General features: G+C 39.0%; 1 protein-coding gene across 1 annotated transcript in view; it reads left to right on the forward strand.

Annotated features, from left to right (window-relative positions):
- Window positions 1-4943: 4943 nt before the first annotated feature.
- Window positions 4944-16149, forward strand: part of MDGA2 (MAM domain containing glycosylphosphatidylinositol anchor 2) — a gene marked incomplete at its 5' end in the record, with an annotated part of 232745 nt that continues 221539 nt past the window's right edge. Inside the window, one exon of the mRNA XM_053475433.1 lies at window positions 4944-5169. Within this exon, the coding sequence (XP_053331408.1) occupies window positions 4944-5169 (226 nt within the window). The remainder of the gene's footprint in view (window positions 5170-16149) is intronic.

Below are 16149 nucleotides of genomic sequence, written 5' to 3' on the forward strand. Positions count from 1 at the left end.
GAATACCCTTTGGTGTCCCATCCTGAGACATTGAGATTGGTGCTTTTAAATAGGATTTGTATAGGTAGGTGCTTATAGGGCTCCATATGTCCTAGTAAAGTGGCCTAGGGCTGCCATTCTTTGAACATGTCCCCCTAGGATGAATACAGCACTGAACCTTGACCAGGACCAGACACCAGCTGAAGACACCCAGTACCAAGGCCAATCCTCGCCAAGCCCTATATCATTCTGTAAGAACTTGCATGTGAGTTAACCAATAGGTCATTTGGTTTTAAAGCTACCTGATATCCAAAGACATTTCAAGTTATAATACAGCATGTTGTTATATTGCGTAAATATATATTTCTTATATTTTTTTGTCATTTTCTTAATGTGTAAGCATTTTTTGGGGGGGGGGATTTTTATGATAGATAATGACAGCAAAAATATAATCAAAAACAACTGCTGAAATGTGAGTAGCTTGTCTAAAGGGCAAAACAGGACTAAAGAAAGTAGAATGTGCAAAAAATTATTTAAAAATGTTAACGTAAAATACTCTGTTTTCCAGTTTGTCCTTAAAAGGATAGAATTTCAGCTTGATGGTAACACTCGAAACTGTTCCTCAACTTACCAATGCTGTTATCTTGTGTTTCCCCATTTAGTCTTTGTTTCGATTATAGAAAACAAAAATTATGGCAACACTGCTACCCTCCAATCATCTCACCACCTTGGTTCTTTTAAGGGTTCAAAGAGCTCTTTCCTGTTAAATTATTATTATTATTGTTATATTATTAGTTTCTATGTCCCTACATTGGTCTGGCCTCAACACCCGAGTCGCAATTTGTCAGGCTTCCTCAGCTTCAGGTACCTACAGATCCCATGACTAATTTTAATAGCTTTAATAAAGTACACATTTATCATAGTATTAAAAGCCTCTGATTATCCACTAGGAGAAAGCTGAACAATCTCTGCATATATCTAATTGGCCACAATCATTTTACATATGAGTTACCTATCCCTGGGTACATTTTCTAGAATCATCAGGGGATGTCTGGCACTGTTGACCTGGTGGTATGTAAAGCCACCACTGTAACTAGCACAAAAAAAACACAAATTGCACACAAACACACACATACACTAAAGCACACTTACTTTCATGCACACACACTCTAACACCCACACACTCACTATAATTGACAACACAGATTCACTCTAGCACAGAGACGCTCACTCACTCATCTCCTACTTTCTACTGAGTGATAAGTCCTGGTCCGTTTGAAGGAATACAGCCACCTTAAGGGTCTCCACGAGCGCCTTCTATAAGCAATATAAGCTCTGAAACCAGTGAGTCAGTGAGCATGATCTCAAACCATATTGCACTATATATTTGTTTTTTTCATGTATATGGATCCTAAATTTTATTATTCAATGGGCAGGGACAAAGTACAAAAAAACCCAACTATATATAATAAAATGACATTAAGGAGGCAAAGGCATTTTTCTATGGAACTGTCCTTTTCAACCATACTTTGGCTTTCGACCGACGGAAAGCTCATGTTTGACATGGCCAAAGGCAGTTATTCTTATACGCGTAGAACTTCATGTAAGTTCATCAATTTCAGCTATTTTACATAAAATCCTTGTTCTGTCCTATTGTCTATTCCCACGCACATTGCAACAATGCCCCTTAGTTATTCCTGAACCTGCTATTGTCAAATAAAGCTCTTAGCGGTGATAAAATAAACTAACAGTTGTTTAAACCTTGAAGAACAACAATCAGGTTATGATTACTTGACTATGTCCACTATGGAATAATTGTGTCTCATTAGAGTCTTTGTTTATTCGGTTGCAGGCATGGAATAAATACAATACTTTTTATGGCATTATTAAACTTTTTCAGAAATTACATTCTTCAGTACTCTTGTTCAGAAAAATAATTCATTTCAGGCCCTTTAAGAGCCAATTCTACCTATTGGTAATAGGAAATGTCATTTTACATACAATAAGCTTTAAATAAATATATTAGACATTTTCTCTCAATGGTCATAAGGATTCAACCAAATCAATATACTTTGCACCCAATAAATAAACTCAACATAATTACATTCATAAAATCATTTTACCCCTTCCATCAACCTTTGTGCCATGTGCACTTTTCTGTTATTTTTATAGAATTATTATTATAGGGTTCCTGGGTGTCTGGCCCAGACTGGCCATCTGGCACGTGTGGCCCAGTGGCCAACATCGCTCCATACCCCTGTGGCAGATCAGGTGCTGCAGTGTGCGGATAGCAGTTGGATATGCCCGGCCGCACGCTACGTGAGTATTGAAAGGTAACATGCGGTTTCTCATATCCAGCCGCTGGCCACATTTATGTTATCGGTGGCCACCGGCCATAAAGTGCCAGTGCCGCCTCGCTGACAGGAGGTGAATATATCCCATGCATCGAGATGTGCTTGACCAAAGACATCTCCTACACTGCAAATATCACTTTAGCTCTAAATTATTGGGGGAAAATGAATTTAGACTGGAAATATTATAATAAATCCATTTGTTGGAAAAAAAAAATATTTTATGATCTTAAGCAATCATGGCTACAGCACCATTGTATGTCAGTTCCAGCAATAACTGTTTGTTTTTTTTTTGTTTTAAATTGTATTCCTATATTAACCTAATATCCATGTAAACAATATGTGTAAATGTGCACTCTTTAAGAATTAAAAACAATAATTTTTTTTAAAAAAAATTAACAAAAATAAAAGAATGATTAAAAAATGTATTGGACAAAATTAAATAAATGAAAATAAAAAAAATAAAAAAGAATAAAACAAAATAAATAGTAGCAAAATTATAATTGTAGTGGAAACCCATATTGTGTTTGTAAGACACACTCCCTTTTAATGTTGTGTCCCTCATCAACAAATGTGTAAGAGTTTCCACTTGTTTTTAAGAATGAAACATTGTATACCATTGGAGTCTAGTAACAAGTTATACTTGTGGCAGATCTAGAAGACGCAGCCCCCCCCCACACCCTCCGTTCTTCAGTTTCTTGCATCATTCTTCAAGTAACAGCTGCTTGTATTAATAACATGAGGTTTATTTGAAGACTGGCAACCAAAAAATCCCAGAAACTGTTAGTTGGAACGCTGGTGGAATATGTAGAACTCGCGAGAAGTAATTATAGCGCCGTTGTGTCATTTTGGGTTTTTTCATACCATATATGGAAAGCAGCAGCGAGCGCTGCACTGGGGCGATACGGGGACGGGTATTGTCCAGGGTGCTGATGGTCATCTTGTCTTGAGAGGCAGCTTTTATTTATGATTTATTGATTGATGGAGTGATGGATCATCTGTAGTGTCCTGGTCATTAACCCTTTCGTGGACTGGTGTAGATCACTGGAATGGTGTCGATTGTTTTTTTTTTTTTTTGGGGGGGGGGCTGGAAAGAAGACAAAGGAATGAAGGCACTGTGGTACCCCGTTTCTTACATGTCTCCCCCCCCAAAAAAAAAAAAAATACCCACGCGATCCACATCTTTGGGGTTTGCTTGCTAGGATGGGTATGAATGAGTTACAGAGGCTGGGGAAGGGTGGGAATTAAGAGCAGAGATAGAGAGGAGGTGGCAGATGTCATAAAAGGTCCACCCCTCTTTTCTTCTTGGCTATGAAGGCACCCCTATGTTTTACAAAGCACCCTGTTATTTGGCATGCTCTGCCTAGTGCTGATGCTCTCAGTCTCTCTTGTGCCTGTCTTCTTTCTCTGGCTCTCTGTGATACCCATACTGATGAGCTGTGGATGAAGAGGAGGGAGAGGGAGGGAGGGATGGTAGGAGTGGAGAGAGGGGGTGGCAGAGAGAGAGAGAGAGAGAGAGAGACACGCAGGCTTTGACGTTGCCCGGCTGCAGAGACCAAAGCTCCAACTCTCTCCATGTAGAGCACAACGTGACCACACACAGCTCTCTCCTTCCTGCTTTCTGGCTTCACACATACACATACACACATACACACACATACACACCATGCACACCCACACACACACTTCTATGCACACAGGCACAACACACAGGCTAGGCAGAGACACCGAGGCCAGTCAAGCTGTCTTCTCCATCCCACCCCTGCCACCACCCCTGAGCAATTGCGCCTGTGCCCTATGATTAGATCCACTGAGACAAGGGGCAGAAGAAGACATCCTCTCGCCTCAAGTCCATCCATCCTGAGCACAGTCTCTTCACCGGGAGAGAAGCAGAGCAAGACCCACGCAAGTCTAGTCTGTGGATTCCGTCACTGCATCCCTTAAACAAAATGACAAGAATATTAATATATACTGCATTCCCGACCCCCTCTTCCTGCAAGGTTTTAGCGCTGGTTTGATAGCTCGTTTTGCATCTCTTGCTGCTAGGATTGGTCTTCTGCTCTGGTTAGATTCATTCACATGGAGAGGTCTTCTTCTGCCTGAGCCCCGGTGGTCATCGCGTCCCTGCTTCTCGTGGATATTTGCTTGGATCTGGTGATCAGGAGTGATCTCACACCATAACCTACTACTACTATTACACAGGTATATGATTACCTTTTACACGCACCATTAGACTAGAGCCTCAGCACAGACAACCCATGCTTTGCTCCAGCTACATGTCTTGAGGTTGGATTTTGCATTGCAATGGGAACTAATGGAATGGGAAAAGGCAGATCCGGTGGGATTTGGCTGGACTGCAATCCGGATTCTCTCTTAATTGTCCTCCAGGGATAATCTCCAGTTACTTTTTAAACCCTGCACACCAAGGAAGCTCTTGTGTTTGACTAAGACAGCCAGAAGCAACAAACCATCTGACTCCCAGGGATTTCCCCCTTTCTTCAACACAGAGGAGGAAAAGATCATGTCTATCATTCCTTAGCTAAGAGCAATACTGTATTTTTTATATACATATACATAAATATATATATATATATATATATACAATTCTAAATATATCTTCCTCTGTTGGGTCTACTGCGTGAAGTCCAGTGGTCACCAGAAAGTTGGAATCTACAATTGCATATAGAGGGTACTTTTGTTGGCTACTTGTGTTTGCAAGGTCCTGTTGTGTCCACTGGGGCTGGATATGTCCATGTTTGCATGAAGATGGATTTACATTTCTGCTTCATGTGGCTTTTGTCACTTCTTCTGGATGGAATCTCAAGTCAAGGAGTCTATGGTGAGTCTTTCACTTACTGTACCCACCAATTCCATATCATTCTCCTATCCAATTGTAATGGCTATGACCTTGTGATCTTCAAGAAGCTATTATCAAACAGAAACCACTTCTTCTGTCTACTGGTTCCTTAATGGAAATAATGTGATACCATGGTGTTGAAGGGGGTTCCTCTTAAGAGCTATTGATATTGGCAACATTGTGACTGCAGAAATCTTTGGCAACTTGTGTGGTCTGTACTAACTAATTCACTGTTTTAGCCATCATTCCATTTTTAGATATTTCACTGTTTTATGTATATTATTTCCAATGGTTACCAGAAATATTGACATAGGAATAATGAATCCCTCTATAGCCACAAATAATGCATTTACTAAACCACCCCCTATTATGGATTTAACATGCTCAATATAGAGGATATATAGGATTTATCTGTGATTTTTGTCATCATGGCTGGCCTCCTTAAAATTGAAGGAGACCTCAAAGCATCTATGTACTAAAGCTTAGGTAAGAGGGCATCATACTTAATGCAAAGCACAATCCTCCATACAAAATATGCGTTCAATAATATATTTTAGTAGATAATTATACCATAGCAGGTTCCAGTGTGTGTCAAGCATTTAAACTGGAGGGTACTGGGAATCCACTACCCTAATTCCTATTAGTATGGCAATTAAATAAGGACATTGGAAATGCAGTTTTACAATCTGTACAAGTTAAACAACAGGCATTGCTCAGCTTCTCAGATAGATAATAAGTTAAGAGTTGCATCCTTCTCTCTTGAATGCAGTGGCATTTCGAGAATGCATCCCAGCTTACTGCATGGCTATTAACTGTAGTCTGTATTCCATGTGCAATGTGCCACCCTTCCCCCATTGATGCATATTCATGGTATACTGCTTATGGATTATCCTTTGCTAATAATCAATGCATCGCTGCAAATGACCCATTAGAATCAAGAAAGGGGGTCTTATTATGCATATTATGGTAAGGCACTGTAGTTGGAAAGGGTTAAAAGGTGCCTTCAGAAACATAGAATCTGTCCTGTTTTTCTAGCTCCTTTTTTCCCCAGCAGGGTTGTAGAGGGATAGCCACTAGCAAAGTGATTTAAAACAGTTTCAGATCCCCCATTGCATGCTGTTGAGATGCAGAAATGGTAATCAGCTGATCATGGAATGAGCAGTAGAGGATGAAGAAGCTGGTGGGCGTGGTTAACATGTTGTCTGGCGTGGCTAGTCAATAGGGGGCGTGTCTGAGTCCCAACAGAGCCCTCACTGTTCTAGCGCTGCTCCTTCACACTGCACCCATTCTGTCTATTGCTGGAGATACAATGTATCAGATCCTTTTCATTCTGATACCTAAACATTCATTTACAGACCATGCACTGCAGAGAGAGATGCACAGAAATGATTCCATTTAATGCAGGCACCTCCAAGCTTTCAGAGAGCCCAGGATATATATATATATATATATATATATATATATATATATATATATATATATATATATATATATATATATATATATATATATATATAAAACCAGTTTTAGGGATGTAACTGGGCTGCTGTTTAGTGTTAATGAATACTGATTAACAAAAGGATTAAAAAAAATATTGTACAAGAATGCATGCTGATATAAACTATTGACAGAGGAAATGTGCTGCATTAAATAAATATATATATATATATTATTTGCAACTAGTAAATGTGGGGTGATTGCGAATCATTCTACACACTAAATCTAGGTCATCAAAAGTCAGTGGCAGATGGCCATGGATTTCTTTTTTTTTTTTTTTTCCCAGTGTGTCTGGTTTTTAATAGCTTCATCACTAGACAGTAAAATACACCTCATTCTGGCCAGCCACAATGGGATATTCCACAGGGGGTCAATAAACTAATTGATCATAGACCATTGATTATTGGAAACTTTTTTCCCCCACAATGGGAAAACTTTTAACCCCTTTTATAAAAAAACAAATTCTCTCTCCCTCTCATCCTCATAATCATCATCATCATCATGTATATGTAATATATCTTGTTACATAATAAAAAATTTTCATCCCCACTATTATAAATTATTATTATTATTATTATTAATAGTATTATTAATTCTCTCCCTCTCATCCTCACCATCATCATCATGTATATGTAATATGTATATGTAATATATCTTGTTACATAATACATCTTTTTCATCCCCACTATTATAAATTATTATTATTATTATTCATAATACTATTAATAATAATAATAATCTTCCTGTATGCATTTCATAGTTTTCAATGTTCTCTGCCAATAGAAGGGTTATTTTTCTGAATGGCACACTGTATATTCCACTTCAAACATGTTCAGGGGTTACCGGTGGGATTAATAGTGTGTAAGCAAACAGCTGGGAGAGGAGAAAGAATATATTTACACTGTTTTAAACATGAAGGGAGATCGGTAATTGCCAATCTGGCACTTAGTATTTAGTTACAGGCAGAAACATTCCTCCATGTATCTCGTAATTCACTTGGAATTAGATTTGTATGTGTCAACAAACAAAGCCAGCAGTGAACGCGTATATATAAAATACAAATAGACTCCAAAATAATGTTAAAAATATATATTTTTATAAATAAATAAAGGAAACCATCTACAGTGCTAGCCATGTCTTTTACTATACATTAAAGAGAACTGGTAAACATTTAACTGCAGAGATGGAATTAAAACATTGCCCCATAACCCATTACCCTTTCACTAAATATTTATTTGTTGTTTGTATATGACATCATCTGTTTCCCATGCTCCTGTTGGTTAAAAAGCTTAGGATATGTTGGAGTCTCTATAATGGACCCCGACTGGCCACCTGTGGGTGGCCAATAGGGTTTCTAGTTACTGATACTGCCACGTCAGCAGCACATTGTATACAAATATAACATGTGGCTGTGCATATTCAGCCAGCGGCCAGGATAATATCCACCTACACAATAACAGCCTTGTGCTAATGTATATATTGCCATAACACAAAATGTCAGAGTCTCACTACAAGTTGTGCTCAGGGGTGTCTACTACTCATTCAGTAGTGGTAGATAAGTGGAACAGCCTTTCAGCAAAAGTGGTAGAGGGTAATACAGTGAGGGAATTCAAACATGCATGGGATAGGCATACGGCTCCTGAATGAAGACGAAACCAACGACTGATTAAGGTTTGAGTCTTTACAGCAGGGAAAAAAGGGTGGGTCTGATCTGCCATTACATATTACGTTATGACCCAGTCATGTGTCTCTGGTGATGTCATTCTGTGAAATCAGAACTAAAGAATGAGCAGTTACATTATGGATGTAATAAGCACTAGAAGCATTATTTGCACGTAAATAAGCCAGTGATATGACAACAAACACCTTGCGCGTCATCAGCAGGTGTCTTTCGCTCCAGCATCAAAGGATCCACATCCCCAAAGTGGTGAAAACGGTTGATACATTACAATGGTTTCTATGGCAACTGCATCCAGTCTTCATAGCTTAGCCCCAGTTTATATATATATAACCAGTAATCATACCAACAGCATTAAAAGGGTGTCAGCTTCTGTCAATAAGGCGCGGCAGAACAACTAAGCAATAACTTACACATGACCCGGGCGCTATAATAACCGCAGGTAATATTACATCTCATTGGATCAATATCATAATTTAAATAGAGGTCATACATAGATTTACAAAACCATATTAGCTTTGCCCCCAAAGGACTATACATGGCATTGTGTAAAATAATTACAGTTATCATCCCAATAAAGAGGAATGCAATAAAGCCGGTGACATTTCTCTGTGCGCTGATAACGTTCTCGCGTCATTAGAGGGTTCTGCGGCTTCACCATCTACATAAACTGAAGCAGAGCACACGGGGAATGAAGGGATAGACCTTGTTGTTTGAGACGGTGCTTGGCCCGTGTTGTGAAAATCTCTTTTATTTTTTTTTCATTTTTTTCAATTGCGGTCAGGATTAGACGGCAGTTTTTACCCAAAAATAAAATATAAATTTTTCGCAAAAAAAAAAACCCAACCTCTTGCCGAGTGGAATCATGCTTGCGTTCCCAATGGTTATTTCGTTAAATATACTTGTGTATTATAGCGTGTGGGATCCTCTGGATCAACACAGTAGGGACACAACATGTATAGAGGTTGAACTTGATGGACTTTGGTCTTTTTTCAACCTTATGAACTATGTTACTATGTTACTATGTTAATAGTTCTTGCCATTTATCTGCAAGAAAGACAGAGGTGATAAGCAATTCCAACTTCATTCATCCTTATCTGAGAGTTTGACCATGTTAGAAGCAGAAGGCTTTATACCACAAATGGGGTGGGGTGGTGACCCCTCTTCTTGATTAGAATCATTTGATACCACAGTCATGAGTATTTCTATGATTTTATGATAATGTCGAAAGAATGACATTAGGAATTATTCCTACACACAGGCTGGGTGGCTTCTACCAGGTTCTTGATGTTCTTAGCAGAAGAAGCTCCACCAAACAGGAGTTTGGAAAGCAAGACTAATCAGAGTTTGTCTGATGATTATATATCTCTCCATGATAACTGGTCCGCTTGGTACTTGGGGCAAGTTTACTTCCACGGCCAAGCTGCTCCTCAGCTTCGTTGACCTTCGCATGCACCGTGCTTTATTTTAAGCGACTCCAAATCGTGCAGAAGACAATTTCTTTTAAAGGCTCAGCTCAAATGTAGCGTTTATCTCGGAGGAGTTACATAGAAAACGTAAGACAGAGATGAAAAGTTTTGGTTATCATTACTTTAGTTTACTTTTGCAAGACAACGTCCTTCTAAATGAATCATTCCATACCTAGCTAATATACTGGCCCAGGTCCAAAAGTACCCCTAGAACAGTTTCGCTACATTCCCAAAACTTTTTTGACAAGGTGCTATTCTAAATAAACCCAATTTGTTGGTAGAGAAGAAACCCCCAAAACAGGACCTTCCTAGGTCGAGGGTTGTTGGTGGTCTGGGTTTCAGAAGGTCAGTCCTGGAATAAAGAGGCAAGTTCCGAGTAAAGGACGTACCGATCTATTTTATGGGAAATGAGAGGTTAGGAGTGTGGTTCTCAACGGGTTCACTCGACCTTTGATAACCTCAATCCAAGATGACGCGAATTAGTGATTAAGGTTTGAGTCTCAATCAGTCGTTAGAGGTCGTCTTAGGGAAAAGAAAAGCAGACTAGATGGTCCTCAGTGTCTCGGTTTCTTATCTTGTGTGAAGTCCAGATCTTAATGAGTTCCTCTATCTCCTGCTTCCTGAATTGCAACAAAAATAACCACCTACTTGTTTGCTGTGCAAGCAACTTGCCTGAATTTCCATGAAACGAGCAAGTCAAGCAACCCATACATTTTCTTTAACATTGATCAGTTTCCCCTCACCTAATAATATATTTTTTTGAATGGACTTTGATTTAAATAGGTTTTGAGTATAAGACCCACCTTTCCGACTATTTTTAGAATTCTTTTGATCAATCCAATCTCGTAAAAAAATTAGTAACAAATGTATCCAGAGATAAGATGATATTTGGTGGCGCAATTACGTTGGAGGAGGGAATGGGTTGAAGGAATTGCCTGATCTGTTGATTAGAATCAGTGAACCAAACTCGTCAAATCGGTAACTCTTGATACTCTGGCTGCGAACCATAACATTACCTAAATGAAAAATGTCAGATTTGAATACAATAGCGATGATTTACATACCAATGTATGCATAAATTTCACAGGGAATTTAATACAAGCTTTGAAAAAAAAAATAGGATAATACTCATGCAATTAATTTATATTAAATTAGTTCATACGCTATTATGATATTTAGGAAAAGGAGTTGTAGGGAAGGAAACTTTTGCATCAGAATTTGACATTCCTTAATTCCTTAACCCCTTAATGACAAAGCCCGTACATGTACGGGCTCAAAATGCATTGTTTTCAATGGGTTTAGGGACCGCCCATTGTCCTTAAGGGGTTAATAAAGGGGGAGCAGCATATATTTCCTATGGGGTCCCAAAGTCTTTAAAAAGGGACACATGGACCTAAAATCCAACTATGTCCTATGTGCACCAGTGGTGTACTTTGACCTAGACCTAGGGCAAGAGATCCAGGGAGGGGGGGGTTAAGTCATATTGGGCAGTCAGGTTCCTTGTAGCCCCTTACAATGGATAGTGAGGTAAGGGAGTTAAAACAGCAACTCTCCTTTTAGTGGATAAGCCCCACAGAGTTTGGAAGAGTTTGTGGTTTTAACTCCCTTGCTTCACTCTTTTGAAGGTCCAACACTGGTTACGTTTGAACGGCTGAGTTGGCCATGCATGGTACATGGTTTAATGGCTAAGGAGAGAAAGAAAAGTTCACTGAATTAATTAAACATTATACAGGGCCAAGCGAGCTCTTCCTGCAGCTAAAGGACACTGGGGATGGCCGTCCGTGATGTCTTCTCCTCTGCTGTGCCTCTGCTCAATGAGCTGGTGACAAAGAAGATCTCTGATCTCCCCATAACGGCCCATTTCCACCATGAAGGCCGTGTCAACCCAACACAGCCTCCATAGACTGCAAGCCTTTAAGCTTAGGGCAGCGCCAAAGGTAAATAAGCCTCTGACTCTGTATTTTTAAGTAATTGTTATAGAGATACAGAATACAGGTGGAGCTTTGTTGTCCATGTAATGGGTGGTGTCTGGGTTTTTATGGTGTTCAACCAGACAGTTTTATTTGTGTTTTGGCATAAAGTCTTGTGGCGTCTCTACATTGTAGAACTTGCAAAAAGTAGAGGCAAAAAACAGTTTTTCTCTTAGACAACATGGGAACACGACTTCATATACAGCCGGCCATGTGGAATTATGAGGAATAATGATGACATGGGTGGGGAATCCATGGAAAAGACCGTTAGCGGAGTTGGCACTGACTCCTGTAAGGAATACGAAAAACCCTTTCCGAGTGATATAGAGCCACCTGAATATTGCACATGCCAAGAATCAAATAGCATCTGAAGTATTAAATGAGAAAGGAAAGGGGCAGGATGGGGCGGCCAATTGGTTCTTATCGGCAGCCAATTTCTATGTACTTTGCAATTTGGTGAGTGTCAGCAGCAGTTAGCAGGATGAGCCGAATGAATGTGACCTTAATATATTTCCTTGTTTTCCTTGCGTGTATATGGTGTTTTTAGTGCGTAACATATGTGAAAGAGTCGGCGTTTTTACATACGTACATATGTAAAACTTAAACCTAAATACTCACTAGACGTGCAAATGGGCCAAAAAACGATTTTTTGTTCATTTTTGGTCCATTTGTTTGCGAGTGAATGAGAGTGTGAGAGAGGGTGAGAGAGTGTGAGTGAATGTGGACCCTGAGCTTTTTGCTTTGTTTTCGGCAAATTCATGAGGGATCTGCCCTCGTTTTCGGGGCTCCGCACGAATCGCCGAATTTACCAAAATTCTGTAAATTTGCAATGCTTTCGAATCCGAATGCACAAGTCTAATACTCATATCAAATGAGAAATACTGTACACGTTGTGCCAATGGCTCATGGTAGCGAGGGTCCCAAACTGATCATTCCAGATAATGAAGACTTTATCAAGGGTCTATTCCTTAAAAAAAAAAAAAAAAAAAAATCTTTCTGCCGTTACCCGGCACACATCCTACCCTATCCAAAAATTTATGGAAATAAATATTTAATCAGATTTCATTTTTTAAAAGCGGAATTTAGAAAATGTTACAAAGTATCGGTAACATGTACCCATTATTATTTTAGCAGTGGCGGATATGACTTCAGCTCTGGCTGAAACTATCGTATAATAGATATTATAATAAGTCCAGTGTATTTTTTTTTATTTTTTTTTTGGAATTACTTAGGATGTATTATTTAAAAGCTCAGACAATTTTTAAAATACTCGTTTCTAGGTGTCGGAAGCCTCCGGACTCATATATTTTGGCACAGCACGGATCTTCTGCACAAATAGCACATGTTCAATCCTTTAGGCATTTTTAACCAGAAAGCTGTCCAATCCACTTAAGTCTTGGAGGTGCGCATGATTGCACATTTATCAACAATTTCTGGCATTGATTAGTGGAATAGTGGTTAAACTGACAAAAGAATGCACTCCACATATAAACAAGTAAAAAAAAAGCCTTCACAATACCCGATACTCATTTACCAAGGGAACGTAATGTGTTTTGGGTGTGCTGTGTCCCCAAATTAAAATTTCAGTTTCCTAATTTTAGATTAAAATCTCTTACAATTCACAGGCAGCAACACATTTATAATAATTCACAGGGCATGGTATGTATAAAAAATAGGCAACTATCAATTGGGGATGCTGAGGAGCCCAAGTTTCATTCATTTTTTAAATTGTTTATTTTTTTTTTAATTATTTTATTTTTTTATTTTGTTTTCTAAACCCAACTCCTCCCCCCATCGAATTAAAATTCACCTCGCGCTGAATGTGTTACGTTTCCAGTTTATGTGTATTTGAATCCATTTTTTTGTGTTCAATGGCTAGCCCCGTATGAGGCATGAATAAATTAGTGGGCTTTAATGAAAGTCATAAAAATCATACCTGGGAATGCTCTGGGTATTGCCTAGAGACTCTGGGAGAAGCGTGAGCGGGGTCCTGACACGCCCCACCCCCCACCCATTTCCCCCTTAAATAGGGGGGGGCGTACGACATCAGCTGGAACACCCACAGACATCAGTGGGACCATCCGCGACGTCAGCAGGACCACCCAATGGCATCAGCGGGTAGTCCTGTCCGCATCCCACCAGAGGGGGCTCCAGGAAGCCAGAGTCTAAAAGTTCCCCGGTATGCATAAAAATGTTCTCCTATTGGAGAAACTTACCAGGTCGCATTATGCATAGTGAATTTGTGGGTTGAAACCCCAACTCTCCTGCAAACACTCCTGGCTACATCCACTATGGGGATTATTCACTAAATGGAGGGTTGGTAGAAGAATTTGCAGGAGAGACGTGTTTCAGCAAAACATTATGAAGGACCAACCCCAGCGAGCCTCCTCTGCACGAAGAGCTTGTCTTGGAACATGGAACCAGAACGACTGCTTGTAACATTCTACCATTTTCTTCTCTTAAATAATGGAGGGTTCTAATATTTGGCTTTGGGTGTCCAATAGAAAAACAACTGTGCATTCTTGAAATTTTGCAAGAGCCATAAAGTTCGCTGTGTATTTTCCTTTGATTTATTATACTTGTTGGACATCAATTATAAAAATACATTACTTGTGCTACCTCAACACCGGCCCTGATTTGTGTTGGACGTATAATGATTACCAAGCGGCATATTGATTTATTTCTCAAATGAATCATTCTAGTCCTGCAAAACGTATGTCGATTCCAATTCTAAAACTTTAACGTAAATTGCGTTAAGGAAAAAAAACAAAAAAAAACAACTTGGTAACGTTTGGAGTGTGTCCATTGCTTTCAAAGAGCATAGATTTTGTTGTCTAATTTCTGTTGAGAAAAAGAATAGTACATGGCAGGTAGCAGGAATGACAATTTAACATGTTATATGGAGACTGTTATTAAGACATTGTCTCCACAGATCCAGTATTTGGCTTTCTGTAGTCTAGAGTTCAGGATTGGACTAACGATGACAAGGTGGCCCCTGGCACTTTAAGGTCAGGAGTCGCCTGATGGCGTTATGTGTATCACACATGTTTTTTATGCTCACGTAGATTCTACATAAAGCCAAATGAATACATTTAGACAGTATTTGTACCATGGCTGGATCATTTCTTTATCTCTCTGGGATTTCTAAGGCAACTATTTTGATGGAAAGCCTACTAGAAAATCCCGTTAGGAGAGGCTTGCCCAGGGCCCAGTTATCATTAGATGGCCGTGACTACCCCTTAGGGTGTGTTTTTTGGGCATATAGTTTGGAATATCTATCTACTATATCTATCTATCTTTCCATCCATCCATCCATTCATCCATCCATTCATTCATTCATCCACCCAGCCATCCATCCATCCATCCATCCATCCATCTATCTATCTATCTATCTATCTATCTATCTATCTATCTATCTATCTATCTATCTATCTATCTAGCTAGCTACCTCCGGTATTTCTAATGCTATAACAGTTTTCTCATGCTATAACAATGTAGCTGTGTAGATACTGAGAAAATACACAGATGTCGTTTCATTTACCATGTAGGTAATTTTAAGCTAAAAGATGGATAGATTTTTCACCGGTGCTCACCATGAGGACAGTGCTAGTGCTGTGTTTGCAAGGAACAACTAAATTGATTCCTTTTCTTACGCTGTTGATCAATGTTGGGTTCTGACCCATGAATTATGAAACCTGGAAAAATAAAAATAGAAGGCGATAACAAAAAAAAAAGTGATTCTTCCGATGCTTCAAACCTCGCAGTCAATACGGTGTTCGGAATCTCATCTACTTTCAAGGCATGGAAAGGAAAAGCCGCTGCTGAATACTCTTTGATACCTCTACTTTGCCGATACGGACGGCAACTGCTTCTGATAATATCTGATCATTCTAGGTCATTTTCTTTAATATAAAACCTAGAAGTTTGGGGAAAAATGTCCCCCCCCCCACAACTTTGAATTAATTGAGTTACAACTATATAGAACTATAAAAAAATGTTTAAAAAAAAAAATCCATATTTTTATTATGAATAGTAATCATTATTATTACCCGTTTCTTTTTTTAACTCTTTAGTCCCAAGAAGGAACATGTTATACAGTTCAAAGCTCCTTCCGTGATCTTTAATATGAAGGGTTAGCATCGGAACACTGTGTTTCCAGGGAAGAAATTGAGAATGCAGACAAGGAGAGATAATACCGATTTGTCTTAATGTTCTCCAAGCTGTGAACAAAATGAATGTTGGGGAAAAAAAAACACTAAACCAGTAAAAATGTGTCTGTGGCATGTTATGAACTAAGTATTATAGGGCATGAACTATTGATATTGATTTTGTGCACAGAGCTTTATAT

This window comes from Spea bombifrons, chromosome 9 (genome assembly GCF_027358695.1).
Source record: "Spea bombifrons isolate aSpeBom1 chromosome 9, aSpeBom1.2.pri, whole genome shotgun sequence".
Lineage (NCBI taxonomy): Eukaryota > Metazoa > Chordata > Amphibia > Anura > Pelobatidae > Spea > Spea bombifrons.